The sequence below is a fragment of the Pholis gunnellus genome, assembly GCF_910591455.1.
Source record: "Pholis gunnellus genome assembly, chromosome: 11".
NCBI classification, from domain to species: domain Eukaryota; kingdom Metazoa; phylum Chordata; class Actinopteri; order Perciformes; family Pholidae; genus Pholis; species Pholis gunnellus.
Window position 1 is genome coordinate 13,462,817 of NC_136538.1, and position 19,827 is coordinate 13,482,643.

General features: G+C 41.5%; 1 protein-coding gene across 1 annotated transcript; it reads right to left on the reverse strand.

The window, feature by feature from the left end:
- Positions 1 to 6,677: 6,677 nt before the first annotated feature.
- golga7bb (golgin A7 family, member Bb) lies at positions 6,678 to 18,850 on the reverse strand (the record flags this gene model as incomplete). Its single annotated transcript, XM_079168302.1, has 6 exons — positions 6,678 to 6,764; positions 7,849 to 7,950; positions 11,978 to 12,130; positions 12,995 to 13,120; positions 17,816 to 17,925; positions 18,814 to 18,850. The coding sequence occupies 6 exons, from the start codon at positions 18,848 to 18,850 to the stop codon at positions 6,678 to 6,680; spliced, it is 615 nt and encodes a 204-aa protein (XP_079024428.1).
- Positions 18,851 to 19,827: the final 977 nt, after the last annotated feature.

The window sequence follows — 19,827 nt, forward strand, 5'->3', positions numbered from 1 at the left end:
CTTGAATTTGGGCAGATGTGGATAAATGTTTGTTGGGCCTGAGTGAGCAGTCAGTTCTGATGCCTCATGAGGCTCTGCGGTAGAGTTAACAAATCCCTCTATGTGACTGAATTCCTGTTGTTTTGTTAGTTTTTGTTGAAGCAAGTGAACCAAATGCGTATTTGAGAGTGATTCCAGTCACAGGTGTCAAGAGCAGAATATACGAGTAAACATCCTCCTCTAATGTCACTACAGGCCTGACTTTTCTCTGATGCCAACTGCTTCTCCTGAGGAGCTTCCTGTTTAACGCATTACATGCAAGCACACAATTGCAAACGTCTCTATAATGACTGCTCTACGTTTGCCAGGCACCGCTGCCAGTTAAAATATTTCTGGAACACAGAGGCAGCGGTGGGATACTGATTTTCTGTCATTTGCAGGAATAAACATTTTAATCAATCAATACCAGAAAGTGACTTTTTTTTTCCCTTCTGGGCGTCCGTGACTCAGACTGAAAAGAACTTGTGGAAAAGGTAAAACAGGCCACTTTTGTTCCTGTTTAGAGAACAAGGAATGAAAGAGCAGGGAGGCAGTAGAGGAAGCAGAACAGACAGAGAAAGTGTGGTGCAGCCAAAAAACGAGGAATTTTAAAACTTGGAAACTCAAAACAATTGCAGCAACAACCTGCAGCAGAAGGTGGGGGAAAAAAAGGTTTTAAGCAACAAAAGAGGTCTGTGTGGAGGGAGAGAGTAGCTTGTTAGCGTGAGAGTGACCTTTCCCCACAGGTGTTGAGATGTTTCTTCACTCCTCTGCTGTCTTTGAGAAAATATCAGCTCACTCTCTCCACTCCTGTGATCAACACTAAGCCTCAATATCTGCCAGAATGTTATCGCTAATTTTTGGCCTTATGAGCAGGCTATGATGGATCTACTGTACACCTCTTACACACACACACACACACACACATGCTCACACATACACACATGTACAAAGAGCAGTTTGAACGGTCGCCGCCGCAAAGAAATGTTCAATGAAACGAGTCGGTCTAACCTCAACCTACATTAAATAATTTGTTGGCCACTTGCGGCCAGTGACATTAACATATCATCACCTTATAAAGTTTATATGGCCGTAGTGCTATTTGCAATTACACATCTAGCAAACATGGAACAGCATTACTATTTACTTAGAGCTGTTTCTGTTTCTGTTCTGAGGGGAGTACTACAGAGCAAGTTCAGCTGAGCTTTCCTTGCTTTGGCTGGCCTCGACAAAACCTGAAACTCCAACTCAAGAATTGCATTTAGGGCTGACACTGTCCCACAATGAAGTACTTATGGACATCACTATAGTTATTTGGCCATTGATGACATTTTATTGATTGATTATTATCAATTTTCTAATCTGTGTGCTGTACCAGCTGCAATACCAGAGGTGTGAAATGGACCTCAGCAAATCAGGACCAAGCATAAAAACATGATCCGAAGTGGAAGGATGCAGTTGTTGTGCCTTCATCATTCTTTTAGTGTATGATATGCTGTGAAGAATATAAAGTGCATTAGCGGCAGCAAACAACAAACAAATAATTTGCGTCAAACTGTATTCTTGTTCAGATGCATACAGTTTGCACTACTGTAATTACATGGCTTTGTTTGGAGGCATTAATAACACACGGCTCGATGTATTCCCCCGGCTGAGAATCTATTACTCGTAGAGAATATCAATGAATCTAATTGGTCTCTAAACACTCTCTTCCTCCAATGAAAACCTCTTACCATTCTGGCACCCAGATCCACACACTATTTCTAAAGGAGTTGATTAGTGAAAGGTGCTTTTAATAAACAATTTAAATCAGAAACTCTGAACACTGTTTTGGTCTCCACCAATTCTTGAGGGAAATATGTGTCTCTTATGCTGCTAAATGGTCAACTACGTTCACCAGCTAGTTTGTAACTGTGTTTGTCTGCTCTTTGGTGCTGAGCAGTTAGTAAAAAGCAGAGATTTTCCAGCTGTGAGGATGACGCTGAGGAAGATACATGGGGGCATGGGCCACAATAAGTATAGTATAAAAAATCTTACTCCTTGTCAAAGTCACAACTCGGAAAACTCAGACATCCTACACATACTTTTAGATTCAATGTGACACTTTCTGAGAATATATACCTCTGAGGCAAATGAGTGTGTTTACAGCAAAAAATCCATTTGTGTAATTTTTTGGTGTCACCCAAAAGACGATTTTTAAGTTCAATCTTTGGTGATTCTTAAGGCAAATTTGTAAAACATCTAAACTGGAAACAAGTTAGTCAATTAATAGTGTTTGAGTCCATTCAAATTTCAGTTTTATACTATCTCCTTTAGGGCACTTGGAGTAAAACTGTAGCTATTGTCCACAAAACACACATTTTTGATAACTGTTTTTCACCTTCGCCACATCACACCCACGACTCTTACATTAGCATCAAAATATAGTAGTAATAAAGTACCAAAAGTTAAAGTAATTATTATGCAGACTGGGCCATTTCATAATCATAAAGATCAAATCACTGGATCATAATTAGTTATGTTAATGTGGACATCACTAATGTTGGCAGTGGTAAAGGTGGGGCTATCTGTTATATTCTATACAGCTGGTAACTTAATCCATAATAATACAACTTCATAATTCATTAGTTGATTTATCTTTGGTATTTATAATCTGAATCTGGAAAGAGTTAACCTTCCAGTCCTGACCACCTGGACGTCCCGCCTTCAGGTGATACGACTTGGCCTCATTGTGGAGTTTCCTTCTGTGGACATCCAGAGAAGTGTGAGAGAGAGAGAGACGTAGCGTTGCCTCACAGAGCAGAGACATAGCATCTCATTTCACTATGAGATGAAACTTGTTAGATACCAACAGCTGCCGGCAGTCACAATAATTGTCTTTCCACCAACTTCATTACACTTTATTCATCTCTTGGAGGCAGGTGAAACTCCTCTCCACAGCCTCTGAATAATAATCAGCTTTGAGAAAAAAATACATATATCCAATTCAATAATATGTGAATTATCTGATGTAAACACATAAATAGCATCAAGATAAGATATAAATTCCTCTCTCTTAGCAGCACAACTGAGGGACTTTGTCGATTAGGGATTTCGCTTCTTGTCATCTGTTCCCTCGCTTTGTTTACACACACATCATGCAGCATTTAACATCAATGCAGTTTTTGTCTCCCCAAGGACTTAAAGCAACTCAAGGACGCTACACATCATCATTTACATTTTTAGGAAGACATCATATTGCACAATGAATGATCCCTCACTTATAACAGCATAACATACATACAGTACTGATGTCTCCACGAGTCTGAACGGACTTGCTGCACTCTCAAATACAGTACAAGATAAATATAGGAAATGTGGGAATTTACATACAGAAATGGACTATACATCATCAGTTGGCCAACAAGTTTTATATGTCCGCCTCTCCTCTAGACTGTTGACACAGGTTATCTTATTAATAGTCCGCATGATAGAGGCTCAAGGACCCAACGTTTAATCTTCTCTGTGATAGTATACATATATCTCAATGCACATCTCTTTTACAAGAATACATTTTATATCTTAATCTTCACTCCCTTGGTTGTCATCATTAATCAAAGAAGTCGTTCTTAAAAGAACAAGCTACATAACGCCTAATAACTTGTCACACAGTGCTTCTTTTTCACCTTGGCCGTGAAGGATAGATTCCGATATGTTTTTAGTTAATCTACAGTAAACTACTCACACACCCATATATTCATTTAAAGAGCCATTGAAAGAGTTATTTGTTGACGTAAACATTCCTTCTGTAGTTGTCCCTACTCTTTCAATGTATATTTGAAGGTCAGACCAGCTGTGCCAACCTTCAGGCTAAAAATGTGAACGTATCCCATAAGACCTCTGGCCTTTGGATTTGGCACATTTCAGACTTTGCCCCTGAGCATCATCATCATCATCATCACCCCTCTGTTTACCTCCACAATAATAACTGACATTGTTCTGATTACTAACAATATCATAAGCTACATTATCACCATTATTTAGGACAGAATTAAACGTTGTCTTCATTTTACAGAAGATAAACAGCAACTCACAGCTGTACAGACGATATGCTTTAGCTGCTCTGTCACATAATGCCCAAAATACAGAGAATATCAAAACGTTAAAAATGTATTTACGGAATAAAATTGGGCAACAGTGACGATTTGAAATTAAATAGCATTATGGCATTTCCATCTTCTTCTTTACACTTCACAAACTCAGCATGAGTCATCATTGACAAGCATGTACAGTGCAATTCTTCACCTGTACACACTCATTGTTTCTTTTTCTTTATACATTGTCCAATGAGCTCCTTTATCCGCTAATTGGCAGTGTTGAGTCAGTTTATAATTGGTCAGTCCATCAGCTCCAGGTTGGGTATCCTTTTCCACTGGGATGAAACATGAAGGCATCAAAAAGAACAGGAGGCTGAACACGAGCACAACTAAACTCAACTGCTGTGGTCTTTGTCAGTTCCTCTCTAACATCCAGGAAGTAAAAAGTCGAGCTAAAATTACACTATGGCTGGTTGCAAGGCGGAGGCTCTGCTGAGGGTTTTTGCGCAAAGCTAACTGTGGCTAAAGAAGAGGCAAAGGGCTACACTCCCAGAGTTGATTTAGAGATCATGTTATGACACGAGTTGAAAGAAAACAAAACTGAAATTGGAAAAATAAAGAAGGAGACAGAAAGTGTGGGAACAGAAATAAAATATGCAGACACTAAAACAGGGATTCAGCTTTTTCAGTTCTGGTCTTTGGTTAGACGTTGTGTGTGTGTGTGTGTGTGTGTGTGTGTGTGTGTGTGAGAATGCTGTCGACTGGCTTCTACATTTTTCCAACATAACGATCATCTTTTGTGTCCTGTGCCTCCACACACACACAGAAGCCAGACAGGATGAACTATTTTTAATACGAGAGAGAGAGAATTTATGCTCCTCAGGCTGCATCGTCTTGAGAGTTTACTCAAGACATCGTACTAGAAAGGAACCTGCAGGGCAGTGAGATAGTGTGAATAAGTAGTTTTAGATGAATATAAGGTTTCACCAAGGAGCTAGAAATGATATTCGTCTATTGTCTTTGTCTTTACATTCAGCATTTCTAGTGATTTTACTTTCAGATGTTCAGAACTTCCTCAGTCTGACCCTAGAGGGAGCTACAGCTGTGTTTCACTGACATGTCATAAAAAGTCACCCCTCAAATTTCTGATGAGACAAAACTGACAAATGATAGATGGCATCAATGAACCGAGAGACTTTGATGATAAAGACATTTCCAATATAAAATCTTCTTCTGCAACGTCTTCCTGCATTTCTCAATCCTATCGTGTGCATGTCAAATAAAAGCTATGTTCTAGATGTCTATTTTTTGATTGAGGTATTGATCTCCTACACACACCAGTTTTTAACAGTCATACTGGTAACATTCATTAACCAGCTGAAGAGATAACAGCACACACAATTTTCTTTCCCATGAAACCAAATGTGCGTTCAGTTCTCATTTGGGACACTGATACATGCTTTTTTTCATTCCTTAATGATTAGCAAGCTCTCATCTCACACTAGGAAAAGACAGGGATTGATGGCACAGACACATACACAACACACTGGATACATGTACATGTTTGCTTGGGTTTGCTTGCGTTCCCAATGAGCTGAGGCCACAGAGAATATTGTTTCGCTAGGTCGACTCCAACTCCACGTCTGCCAGAATCTGTGTGCAGGAATACATGGCCACTAGCCACTGTTGTGTGTATGCATGTGTGTGCATAGAGTTGCTAGTGTCTGTATGTATGAATGTCTGTATACCTGGCACGGTTCTGTACATTTGTGTGTGTGTGTGTGTGTGTGTGTGTGTAGGAGTGTGACCTACAGCTGTGATGTGGATCACTAGTATCCACTGCTGTGAATGAGAAGGATAAATCCTCCAAGGTGCTCTCTGTTAGTTGTTTGATATTGAAGCCAAATGCATGTGAACAGAGCGTAGAACTGAGTGGTCCCACAGCGGGCCCAATTTGCCAGCATTCAAAGCGGCTTTACCCCAACCACCTGACATGAATGCAATCATTCAGCGAGACCTGAGCACATCGGGTCTCCCAGGAGGCTGGGTGTTTTCCTCCTTCGAGACTACCCTGCCAATGCGTCAGCGGATAGACATAGTGACAGTGACTGCCCTGAAAACAATCAAGCACAAATATCCAGTCTGAGCAAAGGTAAGCCTGCTGAATCAGCCATAGGACGGAAATGCTGTGACTCATGGAAACAACGGACTTGATGGAATGAGAGAAAAGGTGGACAGAAAAATTGAAACAAAAGAAATCGTGATTATTTTGGTTTGGATAGCTGTTGGAGAGTGAAATATATTCCCTCACAGACACTCTGGCTTGTACATGTGGCTGCTGTCTATGTGTGGGTTCTGTTGTTTATTCTGTTATCCAGTGTGTTTGTGTAAGCCAGCTCCTGTTCTCGAGGTGGTACGTCGTAAGCCCCAGCAGGGAGAGTGTGAATGCTGTGGATCACCTCCTCGCCTTTTTGCTCTCCACTTGTCTTAGAACCTGGTGCTCTCATGTTTCAGCATGCGGATGTTGGTAAGCGTCCCGCTGCCCCTGTGGTGGTACCCGTAAGCCTGGCGCTGCCCCTCCAGTCACCGAGCGCCGCTGCCTGCCGACGACATGCTGCTGCTGGGACTGGAGCTGCCTGAGCCCCGGTCTTCAAACACACTGATCTCTAGCTGAGGACACGGAGAATGTCAAGGATCATCAAGACAGAGAGAGTATTAAAACACAGGGTTAAGAAAGTGCTGGCCGATACAATTCCACAATCCTTGACAAGTCTGGATCATGTCATATCACTTATAAGCTTAAAGCTACAGCAGACTACAAGACTTTCAAACCAACCAGTATCTGTACTGCTCACACTTCATTTTTCATCCCGGAGTGTTGTCATGTTAATCTGAGGGTGCGCAGCCTAAACAACTGATCTCGGATGAGATGTACTCGTGAGATTTTCCTACTTGGAGAGATCAGTGAGTGGCATGAATGAGCAAAATAAAACAAAAACACACAAGAAGTCACTGTGTCTGCTGCCGCTGCTGTTTCCTCCCTCTGCGTCACGGGTTTCCGCTCATCCCCTGTCTCAGTCTTGTCTCCACGGTGCTCCGAATACAATTGCATCTTCTTTTCGCTTGGAGCTTGTTCTTTGCGCCAGATCTGTGTGATGGTCTACTGGACACATTCTCTCTCTCTCTCTCTCTCTCTCTCTCTCTCTCTCTCTCTCTCTCTCTCTGCCTTTTAACTACATGAGGAACTGTGCTGGGATCATTTCGACTGACAAGGAGAGACATATATCTGGCCTCTTCTGGTTAGATTGTGATGGAGCACCTTATTTTGGAATGATAAAAAAACAGAAGAAGGCCTTAGCAAACAAGTGCATACACACCTTCATCTGCTGATATATTACATCACCCTGTTTCTTTTTTACGGACCATGCATGTATTTTCCTGCCTTGTCCTGCTTCAGAATTCCTCCTGGGAACGACAGTTGGCCATTCAACAGCTCCTCTGCAGCAGCTGGAGTTTAAGTGCCCGATTCAAGGGTATCTTGATGGTAATACATGAGGAAGAGGTCGTAGTCATTTATCCAGCCAGATGTTTCTAAAAGTTCCAGTGATTCTGACTGGTGACCTTCCACTCATGAAGTCTGGTTTCTGCAGTCTCTAAACTACGGCCACCTCCTCTCAGTATTTTATATGCCTAACTGCCCTTTATCCTTTATCTATTTCTTACACACTTATAGCAGCAGATGAGTTAAGGATACAACCCTCATTCCTCTCTCTATGGGGTCTGTGAGCAGCAGACCTCTAGGAGTGTAGATCTTCTCATTCTGCTCCTGGATGTAGCCTGATATCTTCTTCAACACCTGGAGTAAAACAGGGGGGCCGGGAGGGGTTAGAAAAGGTACATTTGGAGATAATCCAGATTTGATAAAAACCATTGGAGGCATAATGAAAACCTAAAAACACAAGCTGAATGTGTGATCTAGCAGAAAATAATCTGAAAAGACATTCCAACTGGGGATCTATTAACTTCACATTGCTTTAAAAAGTGCACTTTGTGTTACATGTAATAACCTAAAATAGGCTAATCAAGGGCAGGGCTACAGCAACTTTAACCTCCTCTTCTGTTGTCTTGGGTGGAAAAAATGAAAAATGGAAGAAATGAGTTTGAAATTCTTCTGCGCATAGTAAGCATATACGTCATTCGATACTGACTCTCTCGAGTCATTGCCCATCTTTATTTTTCCTGAACATTATAATCTAAACTCAAAGTAATTCCATTATGCTCTAAGCACGACAGTTATTTTCATACATTGTTCCAATCCACTCATGTCAAGCAAGGCTGTATGAATTGAATTACTAAAATTGACGAGCATGGGCTTTTCTCTTTCTGAAGTTTTCCATCTGGAAGCTTTAGTTCCTAATTCCAAAGATGGCTCTCTCAGGCTAAATGTCATGCCTTGGTTAACTGTCGGGGCAATTCGGAAACAATCAGAAATGTTAGGTGGACAGTTTATTTGGATTGCATTGGCACTGGAGTTATTTCTCAGTTTTGCAAGTGAGTATTGGATCAAATGTGCTAAAAACCACAAAACAGCAAGGGAGTGAAGCTAAGCACTGAGTTCAGGCAATGCCTTGGCACACAAATTCAAACAAGCATGCCTGTATATGTTCTCCCACGCATTACAAATGCACTCTAGTTTGCCCTGAAAACTAGAAGAGTGTTTAAGCACCGTGATGTCGTCCCATGGCGCTGCTGATAGCAACCAAATGACTGCTGACTGATGCCGGTGATGCTAAATGGATAGATATTAGCTAAAGCGTCATCATTTGAGCAGTTTATTCAGCCTCAGCTATGCTTCTGTGGACATCAACAATGCTGATGTGCCATGCCTCTGCCTAACCATGTCAATCAGCTCAACCACGCTTCACTGGGCCTCATGTACACAGAGAGAGCTGTCACCACTCCAAAAAGGAGGCGCAATCTTTAGTCTGTCTGTGCTAAAACAACACACATTTGTATCACTTAAAGAATGAAAAAAAAAAGAATCACAGCATTACATATTGTATATTCTACTGTATATTAAAAGAGGTGGGGGGGACAACGTTGGTCTTATTTTTGTAGCTTTAGCACAGTCGTTAATTGTTGAGGTATGGGAGCATGGCGAGTCCAGTTGAGCTAGAAACAAAGCAAATATTTACCCATAGCTACACCTGAGAGTCTGGCTTTTTTTTAAACCCGACTAATTGTCTGACCACTTGTGCCAGACTTCTTTTTATCAATTAATTGTTATAACTACACAAATAAGATCCACGTTTCGAGCTACAATTATCCTTTGAAGTTTGCTGTATTGAGATGTAACACATTTGCATCTGATTTATTACACATGACAGATTCACTTCCCCTTTTGTAAGTTAACTAAAGGTCAGTGCAGCACTCAGCCTTGAGAGATTAAAACAATAGAGACTGAGCAACACACTGAGCAGCGCTCCTCTGGGATGTCAAAGGCCTGTTACAGCTGCAGGCACAGCTGCTAATATAGTGACCCCTGCTAGTGGAGACTAAACCACAGACGAATACTTCTTTCTCCCACTGGAAGAAGAGGAAGGAGATACAATGTCTGGATGCTGTTACATTCGGGGAGCAAACAAGACCTCAACAATCCCTCAGTGAAAAGCCATAAGAAGCCATCAAAAGGCAGTGGTTTGCTCCATTGAGCTGATTTATATCAGTCAGATCTATGTCAAGTGTACCTATGCAGAAAGCAATCAATATTCGTCTTGGAACAATGACTGTATCTCCACAAACACAATACAAACGGTGTCTTTTGTTATAAACTCCATCAAAGAGAAGAATAAGAGACACGCAGAGGCCTGACTAATGGGGTCATTGTGGTCCGGGGAAAAGGCCAATCCTTTCACTGCGAGCGAGCTCTCAGGGCAGCTCAATCCTCTTCAGTGCAACAATATGACAGTCAAGTACACAAGCTGTGCCGCTGCTGTACAGGCATGTCTGTGACAACCCTTCAGGAAAAAGCTTTGTGAGTGTGTGTGTGTGTGTATATCGCCTAAGAAGCAAAAGGTGTCACAGTCTGTTTCACACACATGCCAACCAGTGTTTATTCCTCTGCTACAATGAAAGTTGTTTACTTCACCAAGTGCAATATAAAGGGAATTATGTGTGTATACATGTGTCTGAGTGAGTCCCATATGTGCAGGCACATTCTTGTGAATAATAGAAGAACAAAAAATAGGAGATGGAGGGCGCATAATATGCGTGAGGGAAGTTTTATGAATGCTTGTGCGCACGTGTATCTGTTCTGACTTGCTGGGCGCAATCAGTGTCCTTTGATAGGGTGAGACGTAAGCATTGGGAGCTCCAGTGAATCTGCTCACTGATCCAGGCTTACTGGTGTGTGGCCTCTTTATCAGCACACACACACACACACGTGTACCTACACAAACAGCATCAACTTGGGTGGGTACATTTGATCATCGTCAGTCATCATCCAGCCAAGATGATCAAGTTAAACAAGTAAATAAACAACTCTCCTGTGGGCCTGATAGCATCTGAGCGACTCAGTGGAGCGGCACCCAGCTGACAGGGAGATGAAAGGAGCCTCAGACCGGGCCGTTTGTGCACGGCTTCAACGCAGCAGTAAGTCCTTTTGTGCTTCTCGGTCAAGCTCCCTGGCAGTACCCCTGTACTGCTTTGATTTAAAAAAGAAAAAAAAAAGCCTTCAAAACGCAACAAGACTAGGGAGATGAATGCTGGGACTTCACGCCACACTAGTTTCATCTAAAAACTCTGGCAGGTACCCACACAGTCACAAGAGGATTAATCAAACCCACTGTATGTGATTGCGATGTGCATGCTCTTGTTCCATCTCAGGTAGTGACACGCTGCAACACAGCCACACAGAGGTTTAATCACCTGCCCTTTCTCAAGCTGGACACCTTGGTTTTTGCTGAAGGTAAATTCATGTTACAGTTTGCGTGCTATGCCTTGCCCACCGGCACGCAGGTGTGGGCTTAAGATCTGGTTGTAAAAGCTAGTGGACGGACAGCTGAGTCGAAAATTGTGCAAGAGCGAATCAGATCGTATCTTCTGTTTTTTTTGGCTGTGCCGCTTGTGTCAGTGGATGTAAATAACTATGTGTTCTGACCTCAGAGAGCCATAGTGCATTAGAACACACAATTTAATGTTTATGGGTTCTAGAGAGCGCAGGCTTCCATAAAAATGGACAGTAAATTGAGGATGGGCAGCGGACTTTATAATAACCAGCTGTACAGTTCATGAATAGTGGTTGAGCTGAAATATCCCTACAACGACGCACGCTAAGAGGATCCAGATCCATTAAATTACCTTGATATCTTTAATATTTAAATATTTAAATGATTTAAATATTTGTTGAGCCTTTCTGTGTGGAGTTTGTGTGTTCTCCCAAAGCCTGCGTGCGTTTCTTCTAGGTGTTCCAGTTTGCCCTCACCAGGATATGGAAGGATTGGTAAATTGTGTCTGTGGGTGTGAATGCTTGTTTGTCTTTATTTATTAGTTCTGTGAAAGACTAGCGACATGTCCAGGGTCTTCTCTGCCTCTCGCCCAATACGAGCTAGGATAAACTCTATAACCCCCTGCAACCCTCAACGGGATACACGGGTCAGAAAAAGGAAATATATACATTGTTTTTTTTCCCTTAAGGCTTCATCAGGCTTGCTCTGTAAATCATATAGTGTCAAAGTTGTCTTAACAGACTGTGTAATAAGACTGTGGCCTCTAAAATGATGACTACGTTTTCTATATCATTTTCGTCGTAAAGAAGAAAACACTGAGTAACCATACAAAAACAACACACACAAAAAAAAAGAATTCACCATTTTGTTGTTTACCTTCTCATAGCGCGTCTCCATGCAGAGGAAGACGATATAAGCTGTTGCACAAGCCAGACATCCTTCCAGGTACGACTGACCTCCAATTTTTTCGGCCTCCACATAGTAAGAGTTCAGCGTCTTCACTGTCTCCTCGAGCAAGGTTCGCTCAATCTACTTACAAACACAAACAAAGATCCAGGTAGAGATATGGAGGCATGCACAGGCCATAAGGACCGCGAGAGTGAAAAGTGTTCTGGCATAACTGTGGGAGCAAGCTGTTCAGCTATAAAACAGCCCGCCAAACATATACCAGCTGCATTCTGCTCAACCCAGAGTACTCCTACTTTGTCAAACCATTTATTAACACACCTCTCTTGACGACTAAGAAGAAACTTGAGGCTAAAATGGAAAATGACTCATACGTGTGACAGCAATGGGTAGTGGTTTGAGCATCTGACAGAGAATATTTATATTCAAAATGTGTATTAATGGTTCTCTGTGTTTCTCTCTGTGTTCATGTTTCTTTCTGGCTCTGTGTGTGGGTACTGCCTGCTTCAAATGCTAATTGCTAGACACATCTGCAATGATACCCCTACATAACACAATTTGCAGATGCTAATACAGAAAGGTAAAAAGAGCAAATAAACAGTGAATTCTCTCGCAGTTCCCAAAGAAGTAGGAGAGAGGAAATAAAAGCATTAGGGCTTATTATTTATTGCTTCTGAGCACTTACAGAAGACTTTTAATAAAGTTGTAATGCTTGCTTATTCTTTTGCGATACAACTGCAGGATATGAGAGGTCAGTTTGTATCCATTTGCGGATGGAGAGGAAAGACTTAATGCACAAATCCACATCCATCATTCACATGTGTTCTTTCATCCAGAGAGCCCCGTTTTAGTAATCGTATTACCTATATTGAGCCATCACTCGTCCTGTGTTGGAGAGTGTTGTGTCAGGTGAGTTGGGATTTTGTCAACATATTACATTTGCCTGGATGTGTATTTGTGAGTGTGTGTGTTTGTATTTGTGCTCACCCTGTTGTCCAGGTCTGAGGGGAACTTGGTCTGGAAGCGGCAGATGGTTCCTTCGCTGTAGTCTCTCTGTACAAACACCTTCGTGACCAGCGATGCACTGTGCCTCAGCTCCTGAAGGTTATGAAACTGAGCAGTTACACAACAGAGGAAAAGCACACGTTAAATATGTGGTCCAACATACATTCACATGCATGACTTCATAGAGTAGCAGGTCTCTTTGATTTAGTGTTTCGTAGATCTAGTGCTACACAACAGATACAAAATTCCTTACGGAAAATTCCAGTCTGACCCGAAACTGTTTTACTATAACTTATCAAATATTACCTGCTCGATCTGAGTTGTATTTTTAACTGACAACAGAAGGTTCAACAGGGCTGTACACGGTGAGAGAATGGTACTCTGTTAGAGAATTAACAGCAGCGCAGGCGTGGTTAGCACTCTCACTGCATCCCTCCAGCATCAATAAGCACAGTAATAATGAACACTTTGAAAGACACCCCTTTACAGCACTTTGGTGTTTTTGTGAGTGGTGTGGTTTACACCTAAACTGTTATTCCCCTGAGAAGAATACAGCAGCATGCAAGTGGGCCAGTGTAACTTGCCCCCTGCTGATCTAAATTACTCCCCTCAAGAGGATGGCAATTAGAGATACAGTAGGAGGGTAAAGGGAGGGAGAGAGGGAGGGGGAGAGAAGACATAGTGAGAAACAGAAAGAGAGGCACGTTATCATTTGAGAGCCTTTAAATATGAAATGAAAACGACATATTTCCCGCGTTCAACCTTATTTTATTCACTGAACATAATTTCATGGATAGTTTGGCTAGCTTCTGCAGTGTTCTAATTGAAAGCAAGCAGAGTCTCTGCATGTATGAGCCCGAGAGAGTCATTTCCAAGTAAGAAGGCAGAGTACAGTGGCTGCCTTTCATCTCTATACAGGGAATATATCACTCACAACCAAGAATAGCATCCAAGCTGCTATTTTTGTCAGCCAAAAGCCAAAAATCACCTCACAGCCACGAGATCGTTCTGCCTGCCAGAGCTTTTAATATCCTTCTTTTTGCCTTCTCCGTCTCTTTAACACTGCCCCTCCCCGGCTATCTTTGTGCCATCATGATGAACAACAAGTCACTCTATTAATAGAAGCAATTATCACGATCGAGGAACATTTATCCGAGAGTCAGTTGGCCGAGAGTTAGATTCAATAAGATTATAAAGGTTCCTTGTTCGTCACTGTGAAAATGTGTGTAGGTGACTGTGTGTATGTGTGTATACATTATATACATGGAAGTATGTGTGTAAGCAATACCCCAGGGAACAATATTCTTTTAAAAGTAGAGGTCCTGCATTCAAACTGTACTTGAGGTTAAACGAATGTACTTCTAACAGATCTTAGCAGTAATAAATACTCAAGTATCTGAATTAAGAGCTGAGTTTGCTGCCCGATTTTAAATCTCATATGGCAAGTTTTGTGTATTTGCATGCTTTCAGGTTGGTTAAATAAAAAATAAAAAAAAGTAGGGAAAATGGAGGGGAGGATATATGGAAGTAACCAATGAAAGAAAGTGGTAATAAGTATGATAGATAAGGACAATGCAATGAAAGGGAGGAAAGAAAAATATAAAAAAGTAATGGAAGAACGAGATAATGAAAGAGAACAAGAAAGGAAAGAGAGGAAGAAAGAAGAAAGGATGCCGGTACTTTCGTTGCTAGTCCAGTTCAGAGGCATTAGAGTGTCACATGCACTGCATTCAGGCCAGTGGGACATCACGGTGCGTTTTGGCTTGTTGTTGACCTACTGACCTCTGTCTTACATCTCTGTGCTACATGTAGCTCACAGCTGAGCAAAGCAAGCAGGAGTCATGTGTCTCTGTGGCAGCCAAACACTGAGACGAGTTATTTGTCCAAACATGCGATCCCTGAGGACATCCACTCCCCTGACTTTAGTGGACTTTTGGTCCAGAGTTTAAACTGATTGATCGAATGGGGACGTTGTGGTTAAAGGTCAAAACTGATACATCTTACAGACTGAGCTTGTACCCTCTTACAAGTTATTTACAACTGCCAAAGTGCTCTTTGTGCTTTGATGATAGAGGACTTCATAAAACATTTCTTTTGTCACGTGGTGTTGATGTTAGTGGCAGAGCGGTCTTGTCTGTGTCCATTTTAGCCTTTAAGATAAATGTTTTCTGCTGGAAGAGCGCTGATGTTTACTTTCCTGCGTGGGAGATCGGGGTTCAAATCCAGTCTATTACTGTGTCTAAATATAGTACACAAGCAGACGGCAATGTTAAAATGTCATACTGATCACACAAGACGCTATTAAGAAGCTCTGCCTCATGTGGCACTCTCCGACTTCTGCCTCCACCCACACACGGTTTACTTTTTGTTCGATTTTTGTTTGCACATTGATAGAACACAGTGAAAATGAGTGAAAGAGGGAAAGTTATTACCAGTTAAGAGGCTTATTAAAATATATTACATTAAGCAAACAAAATATAGAAACAAAACAATTATCCGAATAGTCACTGGCTGACCAGACAAATAAAAGGTGAAGAACCAAACTACCCTACTTCAATTAATACCAGAAGTAAAACATGACACATGATGAGTCAATGATCTCTCATGACCAAAATGAAAATAAAAAAAGATTTTTAGCATATTTTCTGTGTCATTCCTACTCTGATATCCTCCTATTACGCATTTCCTCCAGCTTGGATCTGTGGGTCTGTGTTTCCCTCATTGCCATGACATGTTTCTTGAGTAGTCACTCCGACTCAAGGAACACACCACAGCACGGGTGAGTGCTGCCAGTGGGCAGACGGTGCAACGGGCACACACACAATTACAGCATGCGCAGTAAATACACTCAGAGCTTCGAAGCATTTCAGCATTTGTCTTACTTTCAGTCTTCTCTTTTTCATCGCTTCATATCTAGTTTTCTGCCATTGGGAGTAACATTTTTCATGTTCACTGCCAAGCTGGGCTAGCCAGAGGTCTATAAATCATTGAAGTTTAGACAGTGTTGACAAAACAGTCAAACTTCCATGACATCTACATGGAGGATCAGTGTCTGTGAGGCCAAAGCTGGAAGAACAAATCTCTTTTGGATAAAGGTGGAGCATTGTTCCAGTGGAGAGCTGAGCCTGTTCCAGCCGCTGAGATGATTGCTGTGCTTCGACACATTATTCGTCAACAGTGCAACACTGGAGCCAGGGCTAGCATACAGACTGAGAGGAGGATCTGGCAGTAGTGGACTTAATGGATCCAGAGATCGTCCATGCAGCACAAACAGTCTGCAGTATGAGCTGAGTGTTACTCAGTCGCTTAGCGTATTCATTTTCTGACTTGGAATACAATAAATGTCATAGCTCTAATATAATATGAGACAGAGAAAGAGAGAGAGAGAGGAGGTGGAGGTGGATAAATCAAGGAGAGGAAGTAAACTGTGCTCCTCAGCTCAAACTCCAATCACTGACGGTTACAAACTGCAGCAGCCTCTTTACAGTTAATATGCCATAGATAATTGATGGACCATGGACATAAAACCTGCCCTGGCTGCACACGCATGCATTTTTGGGCACGTGTATGTGTGTAATTGATGGAGCTTGGACAGGGATTCTGGCACACCACCAAAGGAGATCAGGGTCACTCTGTCGATGTGTTGCAGGCTCAGAAAAAAAACAACAACCACAATCATAAATCATGCCCAGCTTAGTGTCCTGTGCACCTTTACCTGCAGCAGCATTAATCTTGAACTTTAACTTCACCCCCTCTTATAAATTGGATGCTTTCAGATGTATCCAAATACATATGACCACACACACTTACACTCATGCCTGCACATATGGCTCCAACTTGCAAAGTAATGGCTGTCTCCTCTCGTGAGATTAAAATTATGATAACTAAGGCATGCTATGTCTCCAGCATTATGGTGACATCACCAAGGACACAAAGAGGGGGAGGGAAAGTGCTGGCCTGAGAGCTACCAGGCATTACTGAGGCTAAAAATACACCAGCAAACGCTCTTGGTGCTGTTTGGAGTAACTAGTTTTACTATGTGACACTGCCTAAACAATACCACTCCTGTCATGGAATTCTCTTCTGGTGCATCTTCTGCTTATATGCTGTAAGTTGCCAATCATGTTGATTGCATTTAATACAGGCATGAAGAGAGCTGAGTATTGAGAGCTGATTCACTATGTGGCTCGTTTAAAACACAAGGACAAAGCCTTGTCAAGCTAATTTAAAAGTATGACAAAGGGAAAGAAAGAGGGAGAGACTTTCCCTGTCCATGGTGCTGACTGCTCCATCATCACCATCATCATCACTCTCGTCAGGCTTCAAGGCTTTGAGCCTATACTGGATATTCTCCACATTAATGACATTGTTTTTGTTTCTTACTAGAAAATCCATTTCAAAAAATCACTTTGTATGGTACAAGAGAAAAAGAGAAGGAAACTCTGAGGATATCTGCCTGTAATTACAGAGCTCATAAAGTGAGATGAAAGTAAGTGAAATTGAAGCTCCTGGGTGAAAAATATTTCCACACGTGAAGATAACGTGACATCACTCTCTGCAATACGACTTCAAATTCGCAATAAGCCAGGTCCAGTCGGCTGATTTGATTAAATTAAGATTCAACATTCTTCACAATAAAAGACATAAATTAGAGGCACAACAAGCAAGACATTCAGTTTACAAGACTGCGTTTCTCAACCTGCATTAAAAAACAAACAAAAAAAACGGAGGTACAGAATCATTTTTCGGCTTTGTTTATACATTTCTAAAAGAGAAAGGCAGCGGAAGAGCTTGTTTTCATACCTCTGTCGCCATATTGCAGTACGAGGGTGCAGGATCAGTCCCGTGCTGAAAACGACAACCGTTTGCTCGTGCTGTGTGGGACAACGCGACTATGGGCTTTGGCAGGAAGACTGGAGGCACGAGCGCGCGTACATGTGCGTGACTGGGCGCACAGCCTGCGAGTGTTATCGCGGGATGGAGAAGGGGGGGGGTTATGCTAATTATATAAGATTTTTCATTAATGCACAAACCGAAAATAATTTGCTCCGAGGTTCAGTCCTCTGAGGTCAGGCTTACAGAACGCAAATTAGTGATTTTCCAAGTGTTCGCAGTTTAGTCAGGCTAGTGTTTCTTTCTGTGGGCTATCAATAATTGCATTGACTATCAATAATGCAGATTAAGTGCCTTGGTTTCCATTTCTATTTGCAACCAGTCCAAGCACAAAAACAACAACAAGAACTCACGCTTAATCACTTAAAGGCAAGAGATGAATGTAAAGTCCATTCATGTGGCGCTTTATTATATTACTGTCTTTTGTTAGAGTAGAATCAATTACAGCTCTATAAGAATAATACAGATGTGCTATACTAATTTCCATGAGATAAAGTGACAATGTGAGTCCCAAGGAAATATTGCAGTGATTTTACTTTTAAGCACTAATCACTTTTTACTGCCAGCATGCAGTGAAGATTACATTCATTTAAAAATTAATCAATTTATTCAAATCGGTCCACTGCAGCAAACACCCTTTGATTATATGGTGCAAAGTGGTCATGCTGCGGTGACTCATCCTGTAGCCCATATGTTTAATGCACCATTACAAAGTGCTCATATTAAACATTCATCAGAGGCCACTCGGGTGCTCTACTGTATATTGGCACGTTTTCCCTTTGAAGAATAGCAAATTCTTCCAGTTCACGAGCAGTTCAAGGGCTTACTTGGTTTGAATGTTTTACAGGGTTGACTTAAAATTCACAAATATGACTAAAAAGAATGTGGCAGCCAAGATAAAAGCTCACGTTGTTGTGCTCGTGATGCTCCCAAGAACGGGAACATGTTTTTGATTAGATAAAAAGGACTTGGGAGAACAGAAGACAAGTGAAATCACTTTGATGAGGCTATTTTTGGGGTAAAACTCTTATTTTCTTTTACTTGTTTGACATCATGAGTCATGACATGTGCTCAAATTAGCCACTTTCTCTGTCACTATAACACATATTCCCCGAGGTATGCGTAGATCACATTTCTGGCAGAGACACTCAAATGCACACACAAATATATCCACAACGACACGGACGCATCCAACTCTTATGAATGGAAACAGAATCCAAAATAAGACGGAAGAGCTTTAACAAAATGAGAATTATGCAGAACTAATATTATTTGCCAGGATCCTGCTGCTCGCTCCAGATTGCATGAAAAGATGCGTATCTAATCACACGTTGGCAGAGACTCCTTTGGGGTGTGTGTATTTATACTCACATTTACGTGTTTTTGTATCCATGTGTGTGTGTATTCCCCATTCTGCATTCTCCTGTGAATTTTCTCCTCAAGGCTTTCAGTCATACACACATATGCAGAGCACACACTCACCACATCACATAAACCTAAGCTTAAGGAACAGATTCAGCAGATAGAGCTCATTATCAGTGTTCATTATATGTGCATAACGTGTAGGAAGAGGAACTAAAAATATCCAGCAATAATATGAGGCTGTAATGCTCATTCAATAGAAGAAAACTAAACTACTGGATTTATATTAAACAGTAACCACAGATTCGTACCACTAGTGGGGCGACAAGTCTTAACAACATATGTTTGTCATTTCCTTCCAAAAAGACCAATATGAACGATTTCTGATCTGATGCTCATATCAACACAACAACATCTTTGACCAGTAACTTAAAAAAACGAATCAAATGACTGTCATGAAAATGTTTAGTATGAGCATTTACTGATCTATCACCACTTCGTATTCATGGTTGTCAAAGATGATCTACTTGAGTTGGTTTTGGAAAAGAGAAACCACCAAC